The sequence below is a fragment of the Alternaria incomplexa genome (genome assembly GCF_024043165.1).
Source record: "Alternaria incomplexa strain BMP 0042 chromosome Unknown scaffold_16, whole genome shotgun sequence".
Lineage (NCBI taxonomy): Eukaryota > Fungi > Ascomycota > Dothideomycetes > Pleosporales > Pleosporaceae > Alternaria > Alternaria incomplexa.
In genome coordinates this window covers 314,104-334,641 of record NW_026249865.1, presented here as the reverse complement: position 1 = coordinate 334,641, position 20,538 = coordinate 314,104, and the positions used below count along the sequence as shown (strand labels likewise).

At 53.3% G+C, this 20,538-nt stretch overlaps 6 protein-coding genes across 6 annotated transcripts; 3 read left to right on the top strand and 3 right to left on the bottom strand.

Moving 5' to 3' along the window:
• Nucleotides 1-45: 45 nt before the first annotated feature.
• Nucleotides 46-3,151, bottom strand: J4E90_009500 (uncharacterized protein; the record flags this gene model as incomplete). The annotated part of the gene is made up of 4 exons (XM_051439019.1): nucleotides 46-94; nucleotides 150-2,428; nucleotides 2,476-2,601; nucleotides 2,912-3,151. The coding sequence occupies 4 exons, from the start codon at nucleotides 3,149-3,151 to the stop codon at nucleotides 46-48; spliced, it is 2,694 nt and encodes an 897-aa protein (XP_051287096.1).
• Nucleotides 3,152-5,032: 1,881 nt separating this feature from the next.
• Nucleotides 5,033-12,532, bottom strand: J4E90_009499 (uncharacterized protein; the record flags this gene model as incomplete). The annotated part of the gene is made up of 10 exons (XM_051439018.1): nucleotides 5,033-5,367; nucleotides 5,421-5,968; nucleotides 6,017-8,057; nucleotides 8,104-8,530; nucleotides 8,578-8,633; nucleotides 8,682-8,727; nucleotides 8,809-9,000; nucleotides 9,861-10,223; nucleotides 10,273-12,273; nucleotides 12,323-12,532. The coding sequence occupies 10 exons, from the start codon at nucleotides 12,530-12,532 to the stop codon at nucleotides 5,033-5,035; spliced, it is 6,219 nt and encodes a 2,072-aa protein (XP_051287095.1).
• A 486-nt stretch (nucleotides 12,533-13,018) lies between these two features.
• On the top strand, nucleotides 13,019-13,856 carry J4E90_009498 (uncharacterized protein; the record flags this gene model as incomplete). The annotated part of the gene is made up of 2 exons (XM_051439017.1): nucleotides 13,019-13,078; nucleotides 13,128-13,856. 2 exons carry the CDS (start codon nucleotides 13,019-13,021, stop codon nucleotides 13,854-13,856), a joined length of 789 nt encoding a protein of 262 aa, XP_051287094.1.
• Nucleotides 13,857-13,908: 52 nt separating this feature from the next.
• Nucleotides 13,909-14,723, top strand: J4E90_009497 (uncharacterized protein; the record flags this gene model as incomplete). Its single annotated transcript, XM_051439016.1, has 2 exons — nucleotides 13,909-13,917; nucleotides 14,187-14,723. 2 exons carry the CDS (start codon nucleotides 13,909-13,911, stop codon nucleotides 14,721-14,723), a joined length of 546 nt encoding a protein of 181 aa, XP_051287093.1.
• A 1,636-nt stretch (nucleotides 14,724-16,359) lies between these two features.
• On the bottom strand, nucleotides 16,360-17,529 carry J4E90_009496 (uncharacterized protein; the record flags this gene model as incomplete). Its single annotated transcript, XM_051439015.1, has 3 exons — nucleotides 16,360-16,814; nucleotides 16,864-17,325; nucleotides 17,376-17,529. 3 exons carry the CDS (start codon nucleotides 17,527-17,529, stop codon nucleotides 16,360-16,362), a joined length of 1,071 nt encoding a protein of 356 aa, XP_051287092.1.
• Nucleotides 17,530-19,039: 1,510 nt separating this feature from the next.
• Nucleotides 19,040-20,023, top strand: J4E90_009495 (uncharacterized protein; the record flags this gene model as incomplete). Its single annotated transcript, XM_051439014.1, has 2 exons — nucleotides 19,040-19,150; nucleotides 19,199-20,023. The coding sequence occupies 2 exons, from the start codon at nucleotides 19,040-19,042 to the stop codon at nucleotides 20,021-20,023; spliced, it is 936 nt and encodes a 311-aa protein (XP_051287091.1).
• Between the last annotated feature and the right edge of the window lie 515 nt (nucleotides 20,024-20,538).

Genomic DNA, 20,538 nt, shown 5'->3' with positions numbered 1-20,538 from the left:
CGTGATGCTCGTTGTCCATCCCCTTACCCTCCGCTCAATCCTTCATTAGAAGATCCACTGGAAACTCTCAGTAACCTCAAAGCCGACTCTTGACCTGGACGTCACATTAGTAATCTCGCTTGAATGAATCAATTGAACGGCGGACTTGCCTGATATCAGCGCTGCTGGCACCAATCAACACCTCAAACGCGCCCTCCTCTGCAATCCAGGCGCCTTTCTGACCAAGACTCGTGTCGAAGTATCCCACGGAGTACTTGTCCAGTGTCAAGACTACATCCTTCGTCTCACCAGGCTGCAGGAACACTTTGCCGAAAGCTTGGAGTTCCTTTTCGGGGCGAGGAAGCGTCGATTTGACGTCTTTGACGTATGCCTGGACAATCTCATGTGCAGCAAATGAACCTGTGTTTGTGACTGGTACGGTGATAGTAATCTTCCCATCCTCAGACAGTACCGTGCTGCTAGCGCCTGGTATTCCGTATTCGAATGTGGTGTAGGTAAGACCGTGACCGAACGCAAACAGCGGTGCAATCTTTGAGCGCTCATAATGCCTGTAGCCCACGTAGATACCCTCGCCGTAGACGGTCTTCAAGTTCTCACCAGGCCAGTTGTGGTACGCTGGGTTGTCTTCGATCCGGACAGGGAAGGTCGTTGGCAATTTCCCGCTGGGACTGCTGTTGCCGAGCAGCACATCGGCAAGAGCATTTCCTGCTTCCTGACCTTGGTACCATGCCTGAAGAATAGCCGGTGCCTTCTGTACCCATGGCATGGTAATCGGTGTTCCAGATTGGTTGACGATGACGGTGCGTGGGTTGGCAGCTAGAACAGCTTCGATCAGACGATCCTGCGAGCCATTCTTCGGGAGATCCATCGTTTGCCTGTCGTATCCTTCCGACTCCCACTCGGCGTCCAGTCCAACGACTACTACAGCCACATCAGCATCACGCGCTGCATCCGCCGCTTCTTGTAGACGATCGATCTTGTCCTCCTCTTGGTAGCCGATTCGGCAGCCACCGTAGTCGTGGCGACGGCCGATGATAGAAACCTTAGACGCGGGTCGGACTTCGTTGGTGCTCTCGATCAGAATCTCCACAGGTTTGCCCTCTTCAAGATGGATCGACTTGAGCACATCTTCTGAAGCAGAGAACATAGCCTCACCCTCCTGAATCCAGTCCCAGTTGTCGATGAAAATGTCGCCGTTGATGTACATGCGCCCTGGCCCGACGGACGCAAAGCTGAAGCTGTGGTTTCCGGTTGTCTTCGGTGTGAGTGTGGTCTTGACTTTGAAGGAAAAGTCTGGAAGTAGTTCCATTGGCGCAGAGTCCCACAGCCACAGATCTGTGCTGACCTTGTGTTGAACGACTGCCGGCTCACCCTTAAACCTGTCGCCCTTGTAGTATTCTAACCGAACACCAGTCTCGCCGTTGGACTGGCAGTATGGCGAAGCAAGAGGTAGCCATTTCGAGCTATCGCAGCCTTGGGCGAATGTGATGTCTCCGTCGAATCGATTTTGAAGGCCTTGCCAAGGTGTGACGTTGTAGTAGGGGTTGAGACCTGCGCTTCCTCCTCCACTGGCAATGGCTCGCTTGACATTTGGCCCAATTATAGCAATCCTCTTCGCGTTCTTGATGGGGAGTACGCTGTTCTCGTTCTTCAGGAGTGTCAACCCTTCGATACCAGCCTGGAGAATCAGGTTCCGCGTCTCCACGTTGTCGATCGACTGCTCCGGCTCCTCTGGTGTCATGTTGTTCAGTCCCTTGACACGATCGACAAGATAAAGTACTCTGGCGGCGGATTCTTCGATATCACCACGGGTGAGCTCACCCTTCTCCAGACATTCCTTCACTTGGTCGATCTTGCGCCATTTGGACGGCCCGGGCATCTCAACATCAACACCAGCTTTTATTGATGGTGCGGTCGCATATGTGCCCGTCCAGTCGGAGATAATGGCTCCGTTCCACTTCCACTCGCCTCGTAGAATCTCTTTGATCGAGTGTTCGTACTCATCCGCGTGAATGCCATTGATCATATTGTAAGCGCTCATGAGCGCCCAGGGTGATGCATCTCGAACAGCTATCTCGAAGGGCTTCAGATAGATCTCACGCAATGGCCGTTCAGCAATGATAGCATCGTACGCTTGCCGCTCAGTTTCTTGCTCGTTTCCGAGAAAGTGTTTGATCGTAGCTGCAACACCCTTGCTCTGAAGACCGCGAACATACGATGCAGCAAGCTTTCCAGTAAGGAAAGGATCTTCCGAATACGATTCAAAGTTGCGACCACCAAGAGGCGACCGGTGCATGCACACGGTGGGCGCAAGCAACACGTGTGCACCACGAGCCTTTGCTTCTTCTCCGAGGTGACGGCCAATCTCCTCAATCATATCCAAGTTCCACGTGGAAGCCATGGATATGCCGCATGGGAATAAAGCGGCCTAGCTTCGTCAGCGTAAGACAAGCAGTGCCAAGCCGGAGTACGTACAGGTGTGCCGTTAGTGAAGAACTCTCCGCGAGCGCCATTGGGTCCATCTGATGTCTTGATTGACGGTATGCCCTTTTCGGGTATGGCTACAGTCCGCCAGAAGTCCGCTCCTGCAAGTAGTGAGATCTGGAATGGTCAGCCCGGCTCCGCTTAAGGCTGCTTCGGCTCTCGAATAGATTAACGAGGTCAGGTGGGATTCTAAGCGATCAGAAAAGCCATTCATTTTGATTACCGACTTTCGAGAACCAATCCTTCTAGACCTTCTGCTCCAAAACACGGGCTGAGATAAGGGATTGTGGCTGGGGAATGACTCGTATCCCTAACAGAAAGACGTGTAGGATAGAAGTTGACACCCCCTTCTGCCTCGGTCATTCGACATGACCGTATCGAACGCCGAAATTCGAGATATCTGCCACAGAAGTAAAGACGAACATACCTGTTCCTCTAGAGTCAGCTTCGCCGCAAGTTCCCTCGCTTTGTCGTCCGGCCGCTCCATGGAGAATATCTTCTTGCCCGCCATCGTTTCGTCTGCCGGGGAAGCCTCCTCTGGAGTCGCAGCAGGCGTCAACGTAGGAGTAACGAGAGTGACTGGTTGGATGTGGATAGCCACGTGCTTTATGTCGTGCTGTTTGATATCTTCCGTCGGACTAGCGTTTCCAAGGTTGATTGTAGCCATTGCAGATCAACCAGAATTGATCATTCGATAAATGCGGAGCGTTCGAGCGAATTGCCGCGCCTTCTTGCCACTGCAACCGGTGCGGTAACGAGCGAGGTGTTGGACGACGATGCGAACGAGAGAGGGAGGACAAGCTGAAGAATTGGCAGATTCAGAGGCAGTCAATCGAAGTAGATTGTCATCCTTTAGTACTTGCGCAGCGCTGGATGCGACCGTCTCTTGACGCATGGACCCAGAGAAACCGCTCGAGTACCGGATCTATTGGAAACAAGCCTTGTCCTAGTCACGGCTCGCAGGCACGTCGTCTCAGATCTACAAGGTAAGTATTATTGGTCGGCGGGGGCAATCAACCGAAGTTAACGCGCCCGTCTCGATCTGTCGACAGGAGGGAGGCTCATGTGTGATCTCAATCTAGATCCGTTGCAACGGCTTCTTGTGGCGAAATCCGAGAGTAACGCGAAGGGTACGATAGCAATCCTTTGATCCCCACCTCGTTGCAGCTTTCTGAGCAAGTAAGAACCAGACATCCCGCGCAAGTAGGTTGAAGGAGCAGGTGACACGTAGACTAGACATGCAAGTCTACGCCGCGCAGCGAGACATTCGTCTCTCGAGGTAAGCAGCGTGGAACTTGATTCGTCGCCTACTCTTTGTTGGACAGCTGTGATGGCGGACCTGAACCTCCGAAGCTAGTCTAAAAGGCAGTTGAGCAGCTTCCGAAGCGCACATTAGGCAGTCAAAGGATGATACAGCGCGGTTGCATACCAATCAGTGGTGGGAAATCTCGCAATGAGGTTGTAGCGGCCCGAGAGGCGGGTATGTTAGCGGGAACCCGGGCCAGTGAACCGTCTGCATCCTGGCTTGCATATCACGCTGACGAAGTCTCCGCCTGGGCCAAGCGAGCGTTGATTGTGGTTCATCGAAACCATCGGACGTTGGAAGCAGTGACCAGACCAGAAAGTCGGAATGGAAACATCTGGACGTCGTCTGTTCTTGCCCCGCCAACGCCGCACGTGCACGATGTCGCGGTTGCATCTCAGACACACGAAGATCATTGCGAAGTCTGGCTATCTTCACCGAATTTTCATCTGCGAATCCGTATTTCAATGAGGATGCGAATCTATCACGACACTACTGTTCAGGCCGGCTGCTAGCTCGTGCGTCAACTCGTAGCCCTATATCCCCACGCTGTTGAACACCTGACACGAGCAAATTGATCGGAGTATCGTCGGGGGAATAGCAAATGAAAAGGTACTATGGTACTTGATTGCGACCGCACCGTAGTCATTCAGTAACCAAGTGTTGGTAGCAGCAAGTACATCGTTGAGATGCACTGTTTCCTGCTGTGCTGGTGTTGGAAAGGCACTGCGGCAAGTGACTTCGGGAGTAACTTCCGCGCCGCTTATCCTGCGTGCCTGCTTTCTCAGCAGGCGAAGCAGCGCTCAACCTCCATGTCCCCGGAATAGCATGTGAACACGTTCTGCGTATCATGAGGAAGGATAGTGGAGTACTGTGCCGTCTCTGGGGTCTTGCGCTGAATGTGATCGGCATGAACACACCGTTTGAGCAAGCCGAAGAAACCGCCATCAAAGCTGTGCCTGACGTCTCATTACTCGACCACGCAAGAACGTTGAACAATCTACATGTATTTCGGCGTCTGTGAATCAGAGCATATTTGCCACTATCTCAGAGTACCTAATCACCTTCCCATCAAAAGCCATCTTTCCACATTGCATTCACGATCACAGCACCTAAAATCCGAAATGCATGGCTCAAGACCAATTCTTCTATACGAATGCTAACTCATTGACCCAAAGAGGCTTTCCATCAACGTTGCCTCCTTCTCTTCTCATACGCCTCATCGAGGATGCTTTTAGCTTGAATCTACCAATCATCCTGCTTCCGTCCATGCATAGCAGCCTGACGCTGTCTAAGCGCCTCTGCTAATCCACCAGCGATACTACCACTGCTATCCCGCGCGCTCTCCATTGTGCTACCCCCACTACCACTGTACCCACTATCCCGTCCAGAGTCACCGTTGACGGCTTTCCTGGCGGCAGGACGTTTGGCAGGTGGAGCCGGAGGCTTGGGCTTGCTGTTTGCAGGGCGAGCGGGTGGCGCTGGGGGTGGAGCAGGTGCTGCTGAACGTACTTCCTCAAGGTATGCAGACGGCGCCCAGCCGGAGGCGGATTTGTCAAGACGGGATGCTAGCCACCAACCTGTTGAAGCTTCGTTAGTATGTCGCGTTAGTGGAAGATCAGGATGAACGTACCATTGCCCTCCTTCTGTGTGACCAGGATGATCTCATCCTTCCCTAGACTCAACTCTCCAGCGCTCTGACCTGCAAAGTCATATAGCGCCTTGTATCGAGGTTCCTTCGGCTGAGCTGGCGCTGGCGGCGGTGGGGGTGGAGGAGGAGGTGTGCGTGATGAGCCGGCTGACGCGGTACGCGCATGAGAGCCCGCACCGTTCGACAAGGCAGCGACGGGCGCCGGAACAGGTCTGGCTTGCGACACTTCTGGCTGAGGGACAGGTCTCGGTTGCGGGGCGGCAGGCGTGGGTACAGCCCTTGGTTGTGCTGGACGAGAGGCGAGCTTCGAAGGACCTCCGCCAGGACCACCGGGCCGCAACAGCTTACCCTTTGTGATGGGCTTTGCGGCGATCTGCTTGCCTTTGGGCGTGGGCTTGGAAACGGAGTTGGGTGGCTCTCCTGGCCCAACGTGGATGGTGCCACTCTTGTACTGGTCATCCCTCGGTACTGCGGGATCTTTGACGACTTTGACCTGGGCTGGCTTGCCAGGCTTCTTGTTGTATTGGATGCTACGGTGTGTTAGCCATTTCCGGATGCATGCCGACTGTGGAACTTACGTTTCGCCTATTTGGAGTGTCATTGCGCCTCGCAGCACGTTGTGCAGCTGAGTGAAGAACTCAGTCTTGAATACGCAGTTCACTAGTGGATCAGGATCTGTTGGCGACCCAGCGCCGATCGAGAACCAGTCGTCTTTGAGTGTTGAACAGCTGATCATCTTGATGGCGCCAACGGGTATTACCCTCTCAGGCAAAATCTGGATTTGCCCTTTGACCGAGGCAACCTTGACCAGGTAAACGTTCTTCTTTGTCAGAATGAGCGTGCGAGCTTCTGGTTTACTTGATCGACCGAGCTTCGATACAAGCACTTCCGCCCTGCACGAGAACGGCACCTCTTCGTTCGGAGCTATGCCGACCGCTTGGGCCATGACCTCACCAGTGCCACCTTTGTTTCCGATACCAAGGTAGTCGCCCATGAATCTTCGGGAACCGATTAAACTGTATCTTCTGCGTTCTTTCCGTCCTCCGAGTATCTTGTGACCTTGGTCGCGCCATTCGATGAATTCCTTGCCGCCATTAAGCTTGCGCCAGAACCGCTGGATGCGTGTCGCGCACTCTGCTCGGTATCGTAGATAGTTTCTCCATGCGCGCTGAATGCGAATAGCCATGTTGTGCCAGTACTTGTCTCGCATAGTCTCCAAGGCGAACAGTGTCTCGGGTGTCTTGATGAAAACCTTTGTTGTACCAATTTGGAACTCCTCCGCTGGGATGTTGGTATCCTTCAAGATCTGTTTAGCACCCGTCTCGTAGTCGCCGGTCCAGGTGTACTCTCCGGCATATGAGCACTTTGGTGACAGCAAGAAGAACCGTTCCACGAACTTATCGAAGGTCTGACGAGACGCAAAACCTGCTCTCCGAATGCGCACGTTTTCTTGCAGACCCAGGTACTTGACCTGATGTAGTACGTTGGCATCGGTGAATTCCTTGGGCGATTTGTTCTCGTTGGGCTTGATGGTACGGATGTAGGACGGACGAGCTTGCATCAAAGTCGTCACCAGGTCGTTCGCAGAGGCTTTGATCTTATCTCCAGCCGTCGGGGGTCGCCGCCTGTTGTCCTGGTCCACCTGGTGGGGGAAGAGAGTATGCACAAAGGTGTTGCTGCTCTGGCCAAGCAGGTTCAGCAAGTCTTTCAACAACTGATCCTTGTTCTTGTCGGTCATGCCATCGATCGCGTACGAGACCTCACCAGCATAGTGCTTAATGACGAACTGACCCTGGCGAGGCGTGAAGTTGGGGTTCGACGAGAGAGCGTTAAGTCTCTGGACAAATGTTTGATCCGCAGCGGTAGGATCGGCGTGGGCTGTCGCACAAGCGTCATTCAGGGCAGCGAAAACACCCGGTGGCCGCTTCTCCTCAATCAAGTCGCATACAATCTTGTTGTCGAAATACTTGATGGGAGTCCACTTGATCTGCTCGCGCTCGTACTCTTCTTGTTCCGCCTTGAGCGTCAACTGGATAAAGATTTGCTGTAGCTTCTCGTTGACGTAGTTGATGCACAACTGCTCGAAGCTATTCTTTTCGAAGATCTCGAAGCCGTAGATATCCAAAATACCAATCGACTGGGCGGTCGCACCTCGGGCCTTCAAAGAGACGTTGACGCGCTCCACGATCCAGTCGAAGAGGTTGAAGTAGATTCCCTTGGAGAGTGCGTCGCGGACTGCATTTGCTTGCGCGCAGTTCAGAGGCACGTCGTACACGGAACCTCGTCGCCCTCCTCGACTTGTCTCCATAACACGAATGGTCAGAGCTTTGTTGACATGCGACGCATCGACTTCAAGCAGATAGGCTACGAAATCTACTACCGACTGGTCGACAATAGCTGCGTTGCCTGAGTCATCCTCGCGGAACGACACATTCCCTAGCCACAAAATCGCTGCAAGCATCCGGAATATGTTGTCCTGCTCAGCTTGTTGTAGTCCAATAACCTTCATGGCGTTCAGCGTGTCGTCGAACTCGGCGTGGTCGTCGATCCCCGGGACGTCGAAACATTTCGATTTGCTCGTGTAGAGGTAGGCTTGCGGTTGTTGTAATCCGAAGATTTCTGTGCATGTCAGCGCGAGTCTGATGTCTAGTCAAACTGGGCGTACCTCTGTATTGTGAGGATGCGGCTTTTGTGAACTGGTAGAAGATATGGAAGTTGCGCTCGTTCACAATCTGACCCGTCACTCGGGTCTTCTCGAGCAGGTAGTTGTTGATGTTTGCTCCCACTGGCTCTCCTTGCGCGTTGAAATGAATCTCGAGATACTTTCCGAACCGCGACGAGTTGTTGTTCCTCAACGTCTTCGCGTTTCCGAAGGATTCGAGCAGCGGGTTGGTGGCCAGCACCATGTCCTTGATCTCCTGGATAGATGAATTGCTACCTCCCGAGACATTGGCGATGTACTGCATAAGTCGCTTCGCAGCTTCTGTCTTTCCCGCTCCTGATTCGCCGGAGATGATGACACATTGGTTCTCCTTGTATGCGTTCATGTTATAGTAGGCGGACTCGGCGATTGCGAAGACGTGAGGGGGTACCTATACCTCATTAGCCCTGGGAGTTGGTGGACAGCTATGCACCGCACCTCCAGCCTGTTCTTGCCCTTGTAACTCTCCAGCACTTGGTCGGTGTAGATGCCCACTGCCACTTGTCAGCATCCCACTCTGAGGCGCATGTCCTGTCACCTACAGTCGCGGAACGGGTTGACCGAGACCAGCACGTGGCCGATGTATGTCTGCGCCCATAGTCAGTCGCTGTCCTAGTCTATGGCTGCGTGGGTGTGCGACGCGGGGCTGGCGCAAGCGGGTCGACGCACGTATATCTCGCCATTTTCGAATCGCTTCTTCAGGTTCTCGTTGATGGCCTCATTCGAAACCTTGCTGATCAAGGTGAGATCCGATACACCGACTTCCTTCTTCTTGGTGGTCTCGAAGACGGCCTTGGTAGCGAACTGGGCCTTGGGCTGAGCGCCGCCTCCGGCCTTGCGCGCGGCGCGGTTGGTTTTCCCCTACAAATCACCTGTATCAGCCTGTGTTCCTCCCCCGAAGTCTCTCTGCATCTTACCATGATTGGTGCCCGACGTCGAGCTGGGACCTGTAGCTTGAGCCGGCCAGTGGGGTAGGACGTGTGCTGCGGATTTCAGGGAGCAGCGGATATGGTAACAATGGACGGCAAAGCCAGGTAGAAGCCGTATGGGGGAGCAGTCGCTCGGGGGTGTGGGCGTGTAAAGATGGCTGCAATGCGGCGGTTGTAGAGACCGGCCAACGTCAGAGCCCTGGATGGAATCGGGCGCTTCGGAGGGTACTCGCCCCATCGTCCAGCACAGCCACAGCTATTCAAGTACGACGTACGCGCAAGCTGCCGCCGCGGCTGGAATTTCCTCGTCATCTCCATTCACCCCCATTTCCTATCGGGCTACACACATCAGACTGACATGCATTGTAGCCATGTCACTTGCTAGAACATCTGCTGTCATACTACTGCATCATTCACCGTCGCCGCTGCGAACCCATCCAGGCTCGGCCCAGTTTCCGCATCAAAGTGTCGCAGCAAACGCCTCACACAAGGACGACCCGGGTGTGCCGCGTACGCATAATTTCTCGTGACGTGTCACAAACTTAGGCATTAGGCACCAACGTTCTCATGGTCGTGACCGGATGCTCATTCAAACTAATCGCTAGGAGAAAACGCCAGCAACATGCAAACCGTCGTGAATGAGTGTTCGAACAACAGCACTGCTCAGTAGCAGAGACGACGCCGTGGAAATGCCCAAAACCCTAATAGAAATATCCCAGATCCCAAAAACGCCATCGCTCCAAGGTCGTCATTCAATCATCATGAGAAAACATCACCGCCAAAACGCCCAACGCTCGCCCAGTCCAGCCGCTTGGACTCTTCTAGTTGCGGACCGCCCCAGGAATATACCTTGGGGTCTACGAGGCAGCCCAGACCGCCTTCTTGACACCATTCCGACACGACAGCATAGATAAATTCAATCTTCGCGCGGAGGAGGTTGCCCTCTGTGAGCTCTTTGTAACTGTCTTCCTTGTCGGCTGAGCCGTAGAGAAGCTGTTGCAATGAACCGCGAAGATGTGCTCTGGCCTTTACGTGCTTCCACGGCACGTTTCCTGTTTCTTCGAGAAGAGACGTCGCATCCAGAGGCAGGCATAAAAAGTGCCCGTAGCTTGCATCTGACGACAGGACGAGTTTGGTGTGGTCGGGGAAGTTGAACTAAACACATTGTTAGACGGGCTTTGTAGAAAATGGCAAAAGCGCTTACTTGGAAGGAGCCGTCGTCGAAACCCCAGATCCCGACGTTACCAAGGCGTTGGTAGAAGCGAACAAAATTCACGCGGGGATCTTTTCTGAGCGGCTTTTCTTCGTCGCCAAAGGTTGCACACATGTACTTTCCAAACTTGTGCCACACTGTCCGGATCTCCTCAATGCGTCGCGATTCGAGCACTTCAATCTCCGACAGTCCCCGATCTTTCTTCACGGTCGTGTAGTAGTTGAGCGCAACGCTTTTGGCAAGCTCTCGGTTGCCTCCAGCCTTTCGTAGGTGGTTGTATCCGTCCGTGGCGAACGCAATCGTAACGGGGTATTGGTCCTCTGCAGAGAGGAGTGTGCCGATACTACCATCGTTGAGGACGTACCCCACCCCGTATCTGCGGCTGTAGTCTACCCATTTTGCGACAAACGGTAATTGCGGTGGCTGATCTCTTCTTGACTTCGTAGGCTTCTTGTCGAGGGCTCGTTCAAGGTTATCGCGGAATGTCATCAAGCGCGCCAACACGGTCACTGGGTCAGTCGCAGGCATGTCATTGCTGACGGTCCGATAGCGGGGAGCATTTCGCGCTGAAGTTGGTTGCGGCGCAGGTTCCGATTTCGCGCTCTCTCGAGCGCTGGTCCGGGAGACTCTTAGAGGTGGGAGGTCAGGGAGTCCGTTCGATGTTGTCTTTGGCGCTTCTTTTGCGGTTTCCTTCGCCGCTCGTGCGCGCGTCGAAGTGCGTGCCTCACGAGGGACGCGTAGAGGAGCAGGTGCGGAAGCCGTGCTCGCAGTAACACGCCCAGTGTTCGAGATCTTGCGGGCTGCTCGCAACCGCGTCGGCTGTTTGTCAAGTATCCTGTGCGCGGGCTCTGGCTCTTCGGCTGGCTCTACGTTCTCCTTCAATGTCTGCATCGGCTGTGGTTCTCTCCTTGGGGCTCTGGATGCACGAGTCTTTGTCCGCTCGTTCCCGGTAGTTTCTGACAGGGCTTGGCTTTCAGATGACGATTCCTTCTCTTCCGATATTTCGCTGAGCCCTCCCGGGGCTTGATGAGGCCACTGCGTGCGGGCAGGGAAAGGTACGTAGACGACATCTTTAGAGAACGGGATGTTTGGTTGCTTGCCGGCTTCAATCTCCTTTTGACAATCTCTTGCTACTGTCTTGTTGGTTCTGCGACCGAAGGTTCCAAATGCCTTTCCTTGTTCGTATTCGCCGACCGATGAGGACTTGCAAAGTGCCCACCATTCCTCAGTGTATCCACGCCTAATCGTGGATGCTGTTGGTGGGCGGTTCTTCGGCCATTTCGGCACCCGCGAGGTACATTCGCTGCTCAGCTCCAATGGGATATAGCCCAGTTTGAAGAAAGGGTGCGCAACGATCTGGTCGGGGGTCGGTCGCTCGTCTTCGTGCACCAACAGTAGCGAGACGATGTCGCGGAGGTCGTCGGTGATCTCGTTGGCAAACTTGGCGAGGTCGGGCCAGGTGTATTCGCGAGCCTTCAGCTTCCGGTAGATGTCTTCGCGCTTGGCGGCATGGAATGGCGCCCTTCCGACCGCGAGTGTGTACATCATGATTCCAATAGCCCACAGGTCGACCTTCTCGTCATGACCCTTTCCTGTCTTCTCCAAGACCTCTGGTGCAAGGTAGTTTGGTGTACCACACATGGTTGTTCGACGGATCGCCCCATAGTCGCTCTGTGACACCAGTAGTGCAGCGAGACCGAAGTCGCCGACCTTGACATTCATATCGCGGTCGAGGAAGAGGTTGCCTGTCTTGAGATCGCGGTGTACGATGTTCCGTTGGTGGAGGTATTTGATTGCGCCGCACGTCTGAATCATGAACCGCCGGATCTCAGGCATGGTGAAGTATTTGCGCTTCTTGATCGCATCGGCAAGAGAACCGTTTTCGCATAGCTCCAAGACAACGTAGGTGCTTGATTCGAAAGAAAAGGCGCGGAAGAACTCGACGATGTTGGGATGAGATAGCTTCGAGTGGATCTGTAGTTCAGTGACAAACTGCGGCGCGTCAGCAAATAACCATGTATTCCTCCCAAGCTTCCAGTACCTTTTGCGCCAGTTTGGGGGGCTCCATTTTGGATTTGACAATTTTCAAAGCGACAGTAGAGCTGCCGAGGTGTTCGTGGCCCAGCAGCTTTGCGCGATGGCAGATCGCGAAGCCGCCTTTGCCCAGCTGCGATCCCGTTTCATATTGGAGTCCCTCGGGGTCCTGAACCACGGCCGGCGGGGCATCTGCGTGTATCGACGAGGCAGACATTGGCGTGGAGGTAGATGGAGAGAGATGATGAAATCGGGGACGAGGTCGCAGAGTGTTGATGGCATGTAAACAAGGGCCCTTAGCGTCGTTGCTAGGGCTGTCGGCCAATCGGTGCCCGGCACAGTCCGCTCGATGCACAGCGACTTGCACAAGCGTGCACTGGAGATCGTGCTTCACGATCCAGTACGAGTTCGACTTAGTCGTGTGCGCTGGCCATGCGTCTCGTCACGTCTCCCGCGTTGTCATGGAGCTGCTGGGCCCGCAGTCAATCGCCATCGCCGTCGGTGGATCTCCGGCAGCGCAAGGCAGCATCGATTTGAACATCGAACCTGCAGCCATGCGCACCACCACGAATAATCCTACACCACTTTGCTATACAGCTGTTCCGATGCGTCTATCTGTATGAAGCCTGCGATGCACAGCCGTCCGCCGGTCGATTGTCTCCATATCTCCCCGCGACCATTCGAAACGCTCTCGTAACCAGACATGTCTCTCACGCTCAAGGTCACATCACTGTTCGTCAGAACGCTTGCGAAGCCTGTAGCAGTATGTTGGTCAGCCCCGGGGATCTTCAGTCATAATTGACACATTCCAGAATGCCATCAAACGCAATGCCCACGAACACGACCGCTTTCGCCGGATATGCGTCAAATTTGCCCAAGGTTTGCATCGCGTCGACATGCGCATGCGCCTCGGCCTCCTCCAGGACCCGGCTGTTATCGACAGACAGATTAAGAAGGAAGTCCAATTAGCAGAGGCTGCGCGGAAAAAAGCAGCCGCCCCAACGGTTCTTACTGAAGAGGAGATGAAGGCGGAGGAGGCGCTCACGGAGAAGGAACGAGACGCTATCAAGAAGAAGACTGAAGAGAGAATCAAGCCCCGTATTCGACCTCTATCTGAACAAAAAGCCATCGAGATGGGCGCCAACTTCGCTGCCGAGACGTTTATATTCGCTGTTGGAATCGCTGTAATTCTTGTTGAGCAATGGCGACAAAGAAGGAAGGCACGCAATGCCAGAGACGATATAAGAGAAGACTTAGAGGAGGTGCAGGCTGAGCTCAAGGCAGTCAAGGCAGAATTTGAGGAGTTCAAGGCGAAGCACCCGGAGCCTGCTTCCTCAAAGATACTAGGGTTCTTCACGGGCAGTGGAAAGAAGGAAGACAAGAAGCCTGAAGCCGTGAGCACCGAAGCGAAGCCAGCATCTGTCGAGGCTCAGCGCGATGCCACCCAAGCGACGAATGCTACATCCGCAACGCACGAGCAGTCGCCAGCCGATAAGCCCTCACAACATAAGGATCTAGGGATGTACACTCGGGAAGCGTAGATATGTACATCTTACGGGCATACATTCTCGAGGCTCGACTCATGGTAACACCATGTCGAAAGTACCATTTGGACACACTCCTCTCATATACCCAACACAATCATAGAAGCATGAAGTTTTCCATTCCCTACAGTGTCGCGATCCCAAAATCCTATGTTTCTAGCTTCGTGTCCTGATTTGACCTTCAGTTTACATCCGCTGGTTGCTCTTTCCGTCGCGACCCACGCACCTTCTACAACAAGAAGCTTAGCTCACAGACACTGACTAGGGCCACATGCAAAAAATACACTCCCTCGATATCTCTGACACACTTAATCATTCTAACACCAGGTCATCCCCAATTGCCTCGGAGATTCACATCTGCTTATCCTCGGTATGGGTCTTCTGTACCACACCAGCGATACTGCGCCTTGTCCCGGTGAGAAGGCACAATCCATCATCCCAGGTGGAGAAAGGCGCCCCATGAACGTTGTCGCCCCTTCTCAACTGGACGGTGGAGCAGACTATTATTCGCGAGCCCCCAACGACAGAACCATTCCCTCTCAGCAAAGTCACTACCCCCAACTCCCTCGCCAAACTCAAAACGCGCTTTCCGTCCCCCCACCGCCGCCTCGTCAACCATCCCGCACCCTTGGCAATGCAGTCAACGACCTAATTCCTTACTGTACAACCGAGCCGCCTCTGAGCCAAGCGCAGGTCATTGCTCTAAGCGACGTTGTGGGTAGTCTAAAGGAACTCGTCGTACTGGCCCTAGGTGCTGCTTCTGGTGTACCGGGAAGTATGGAGATACTGGAAGGTGCGGTGGGTTCGCAGGCCGCAGTGAATATTTTGGAGTTCTTTGCGGACGAATGGGAGATTGAGGGTTGAGAAGATTCATGGATGTGGGGTCAGAAGTGAGGGGATGGTTTGCTGATGCGTGTGGATATAGGGGATGACGAGGGGTCATGTGGGTGCAATGATGAGAAGCACAGGCAATCATGAAGAAGATGTGAGGTGGTGATGGGAAGTTGTATCATTCGCTACCAAGGAAGTAAACTGCGCTCGCTACCAAACCATCTACCGCACCTGCGAAGTATAAAACGCTCGCTCCCTCTTGCCTCCTTGCTGCTCTGCACCTCGAAGTCGAAAACACCGAGGGTGTGTCAGCACATCACCTCGGTCGACGATCGAGAGGAAAGTCAAACGACAACGTAGACCAGTGATGATCAGGGATCGATGTCTTCGTGGTATCGACAAGTGTTCTGAGGTCAAACAAAAGAAATGCAGGATAGCGGTGTCGACCGGTGATGAGGAGAGGTCGATGTCTTCGTGATGTCGACCAGTGTTCTGAGGTCAACGAAAACACGTTCAAACAACACGTCCGACCGATGATGACAAGAGATCGATGTCTTCGCGATGTCGAAATTGCGTTCTGAGGTCAAAGATGCTGCTGGGTATGAAATGCCGATGAGGGTCGAGAGCACAAACCGTATCGTAGCCTATCTCTTGCACGCGGTGTCAGCCGAAGCAAGCAGGGCGATTTTTAGGGTCAGTCCAATAGAGTTTTGTCACCATGGGCCACAGCCTCCGGTAGTCAAACAACCATCTTCGTTCATCACTCCCAACCTGCCTTCAGTGTGTCCGAGTATCTTCATCCAACCCTGTTGTATCCGACGTAACAAAAGGCGGCGATAGCTCGGGAGCACAACGAGGCAGTGGTCGTGACGGGACTCGAAGGATCTCGGCAACGCGGTGTACAGGCTCGACGATGGGTGACAGGTGACAGTCATGTGATCGTGCCTCTTGTTGTCTTAGCGAAGTGCAGAGGTAGTCGTGTCAGCCAGGCCTGAATGGTGGATGGACTGCCGGTGGACGGTGCTGATGAGGGTGTCTTGTTTGAATGATAGATGAGGCTTCAAGTAACTCGAAGGAGATCAAGAGAAGATTGGAAGTAGAAGGGATGCGCCAAAGATGCTCGAGTGAGTTGGGATGAGAGGAAATGGAGGAAGACGGTGGGAGGAGTGGTTTATATACGGACAGAAACCGCTGCGCACTGATGCTTTTCCCCTCCAATGCTTCTTGCCAGTATGCTGCGTCATGGGTGGAATGTAGTAGGGACGTTGACAGAGTTCCGAGGTTCTGCCATAGCAAATGAAGCAGTGACTGGTGGGTGTCGTTGTTCTGGGAGAGAGCTCTCGACAGATCCGGCAGGCTCAGTGCAAAGTCGCGTGGGTTGGGGAACCACCTACCTGGACTCTGCTCTGGCTGCCTCAAGGGCGAAGGGTATCGTTTTGAGGTAACAAGACTGCATACTTTGGCAACGTTTTAAGGCATAAGCGCATGTGTTTAGTAATATTATGTATTACTGTAACGACAAGGTATCATACATTAGCCACTCCATCCTCCGTAAACACAATCATCAAAGCGATGGTATCAAAGTAAGTGCACATCAACACTCCGCCGACTTCCCGTGAACGATCTCGGAAAGCAAGGATGCAAAAGCACTGCGACAGTGCTACGCAATCTACGAGCCCCCAAAGCTGGTGATGTTGATCCCAATATCAGCCAATGCCGGTCCGACGTCGAGATTCAGGTTGATCGTATTGCTCTTGATCGCATCTTCGTAGTAGGTCAAGTGCTGACCATCCTTGATACTCGAGTTGCCCACAATCTCAAGCGGCAGCACAGCATCATTGTACTTGTTCTGGATGAGGCCCAAGATAGCGAGCTGGTCGACGTGGCTTTGCAGAGGGAATACGTTGTCACCGGGCTTGAGGTAAAGGTCTGGAATGAGTGCGTAGCCAATTGCGGTGCCGTCGACGGCTAGGTTCATGGTGATGTTGCCTAGGTCGAGGGTCATGACAGAGGGGTTGGGAATGCTGACGTTGGCAAGGAGGTTGGAGCCATCGGAAAGGATCTCGTCTGTGCCAGAGAGAATGCGCACGTCGCTGATGTTGAGTCCGGAGAGCTTATTTAGTCCTGCAAACACGATTAGACTAGTCCTTACTGTAGCTTCAATGAGACATACCTTTCATCGTAATGACTTTGTTGTAATCGACGTCCATGGTAGGCAGGCCAGAGAGGTGAATGTTGGTCTTGCCGTCAAGGTGAATTTGGAGTGTCTCGCTGTCAAGCACAGCCTTGGTATAACTGGAGAACTCGACATCACTCGCGAAAATGACATCTTGGTCGACGGTGACGCGGGTCTCTGCCTCAGACTTCGCTTCAGGTATAGTGATGTAGATGAAAGGGTCTTGTCCTGGTAGCGATAGTCCTGCTTTGAAGCTATCAATCTTAGGGTGATAACTGCTGCCACTCCTGATGACTGTATCAATCTTCAGGTGGACACCATTCGGCTGCGGGTTGGTAACTTCCTGAGCAGTAACTTCGAGTGTCGAGGAGTTGATCTCGTGCTGTGCCTTATTTGGTATGCCAACAAATATGATTGGCAGAACAATGACCAACACGATGATCACGAGGACCAGGCAATCTGACGTAATGTAAACACGAAGTACGTTGAGGCTGTCGGGAGAGACTTACCACACCACCAAAACTTTCTGCAGTGGTTCTTCATACGCCCTTTGGCGCCTGGCGTGGGCCCTGGCGGGTATAGCTTATTCATAACGCCGCCTTTCTTCTGGGGCGTTGTGTACACATCGTCCGCCCGTGTCGCTCCGCCGTCTTTGCTCTCCATATTGACGGTCTTGTGTGAAGTGTAAAGAAGTTGTTGTGTACAGTTCGATCACTCTGTCGCCCACCGGTTGATGGCGATTCAGAGCGACTGTGGGTTCTTCAGGGGACAGACCCGCAGGGTGTCGCACGCGAATTAAGTAGAAATAAGAAAATACACCAAGACTTCCAAGGACGGTATGAACGCGGAGGTACGCGGGGAACGCACACCTTGTGGATGTCAAAAGCTGGGGAATGTGTAGGAGACTGGCACATGCGCGAAAATGACCGAGACCCCTCTTACGCCAAATACCAATTGGCTGTGCACCGATGGCAAGGCGAATGTCAAAAAGGGTACGATCAGTGACAGGCCTCTTAGCGATTTTCATGAAGATGACGGGTTGCCCGAGAAAGTAGCCTGTTGCGGATACGCTCCGAAGCACTCACCACCTATCCGGTCGCATTACGAAGCCGAGGCAGCGCAGGCAATTGAAGGATCAACTGGCACATGCGTGAGGGATGTCTGAAGAATGCGGCCACATTTTGTAACCTAGGGCGCCGAAGAGCCGTAAGTGGATAGGTCTGCATGAAGCTCCAAGCTGCTCGGCAATGTCCGTCTATCTGGATTGGCTCGTCCTACTACAACCAGAGGCGAAAAGGCGTTGACTCGAGTGACACGCGATCATATTGAACAGCCCGAGCAGTGCGAGGGATCGTTGTTGACCCCAGACGGTAGCGCGGGTCCTGCACCTTTTGAGGTTAGAGGTGGAGAAACCCCCTGAAGCGGCAACCAATGTAAGCCAATGCTTGTCGGTGGTCGATCTGAATTCGGGAGACGCGCCTCTTTGTTGCAGTGAGGAAATAATCTAAAGCCGTCTAAATCAGCAGGTGAGCAGAGGCTTATTGCCTCAGGTAAGAGAATCACCAACCCCCTCATTCACATGAAGGCGAAAAGCCGAAATCATGGGCTCAGCCGAATTAACCCCAACACCCAGCAAGGGGCTGCATCTCTGCATCTTGATATACACACTAGGACAAAGCATACAAGCAGATGGATCCGTCGCACTGAAAGTCGTCTAAATCAACATCGAGCAGGGGTTGCCTTGGCATCCGAAACACCCGCCATCTGCGGTTCATGGCGTGTTCAATTCGATTTGTGTGGCACTCAGGGCCGGCCCAGCCCTTCTCCCCAAGGAACGTAGGTGGCGGAAGTCGTTGTTCGAGCCTCCCGGGTCTACGGTTGGAGACGAGATCGTTTGGAAGGCCTAATATGCACCCAGGTCGTTTGGGAGGCCTAATGTGCACCCGCGATAGAATGCGCGATGCGTCACTATAGCGCTGATTGAGGGCCGATGGCATTTAGCAGGCTGGGCGAGGAGATGTGGTCGAAAGAAGACTCTGGGGGATCGCCTGCCCTGACATATGCCAAGGGAACGCTACGAAGGTGGGTCGCTGCCGCTGCGGGCGGTCCTGCAAGTTGAGGCGCCCGAGTCGACAACACAATTTTTAGAGCATTCACAACTCACTAGCACAAGATGGCGCAATCGGACGAGGAGGATGACTACATGAATATGGTGTTTGAGGATGCGCCAAAGGGGCCAAAGTATGAGACTTCCCTCCAGCGCGCCGCGCGCAAGCGCAAAGAGGTGCGTTGAGTGTAATCGCCAATTCTCGCCAGACTGACACATTGACAGGGCGAAGCCAAAGCGCGACAGAAGACCAAAGCCGAACGAGAAGAAGAGGCCGAAGCTGCACGAGAAGCTGCCCTCGCCACTGCTCTACCTGAGACCAACAAGGGATTCAAGATGATGGCCAAATTCGGATTCAAGCAGGGCGATGCTCTCGGCAAATCTGAAGACGCGCGCAAAGAGCCTATACGAGTCAACCCCAAAGACGACAGAGGAGGCATTGGTCTTGAGTCGGAAAAGAAGCGCAAGTTCAGAGAACAGTTCGAGGAAGCAGATCGACTGGCAAAGCGCGCAAAGGAAGAAGAGGGTGATTACCTAGAGATAATGCGCCAAGAACAGAAAGAGAAGAAGGCCGAACGGGATTTGGACAGCGCACAGAGGACAGCCGAGCGCTTGTCTGACAAGAAGGCCGAAGAAAAAGGCGCGCCAGACACGAGCGAGAAACCACTGAAGGACATCAACGTCCTTTGGCGTGTTCGTGCGCGGCGCAGGGTCGAGAAGAACCGCGACAAGCAGCAACGACGAGAACTGAATAATAGCATTTCGTCGCGATTACCCACGCTAGCCCCTGAAGACGATGACGACGATTCGAAGATAGCCCAAGGCCGAGATCTTGCGCCGTTCTACACCACACTTGAGAACGAGCTCGAGGATGAAGATCCAGAGCTGGCAGAATTTGAGGCCTTGCCCGTGGCAGAGCGGTTACAGAAGCTTCTGGTATTCCTTCGCGAAGAGTACCATTACTGTCTATACTGTGGATACGAATACCCTGATGCCGACATGGAAGGATGTCCCGGAGTGACTGAGGAGGAGCACGATAGAGAGACCTAAATCTTCACTACATGAAGATATCTCGATAACGCAAGCTACGAGCAGGAATTCTGCTACGCTCTTAGCCTACAATAGGTGATATCACGGCTGGACACATGAGACCGGCGTAATGCTCGGCTCGTACCCCATTGTCTGGCTTTGCAGCTTTAGGTCGCGGTCACAACATGGCAACGGTCTCGAAAAGTCATAATCGCTGGTGAGAATCTAGTGAATCAATGAATCCAGTTCTTTCTGGCTGAAGATGTCTATCCATAACCATTCGAAGGTAAGGTAGCTTCAAAGTACTTTCTACACTCCCAATAGCTATCGATTATCAATAAGATGGACAAGAGGAACGCACAAGGTGAAAATCGTACAATACATCCGTAGGCAAACCAGTGCAGATAAACTGCAATTGAACAGAATTCTCGGATGTCATAACTCTATCACTCTTAACACAATATCGTCCACTACACATGCTGGTATTCGGGGTTGTCCCTGAAACAGCCTCGTGAGCTTTGACCAAATCACCAAGT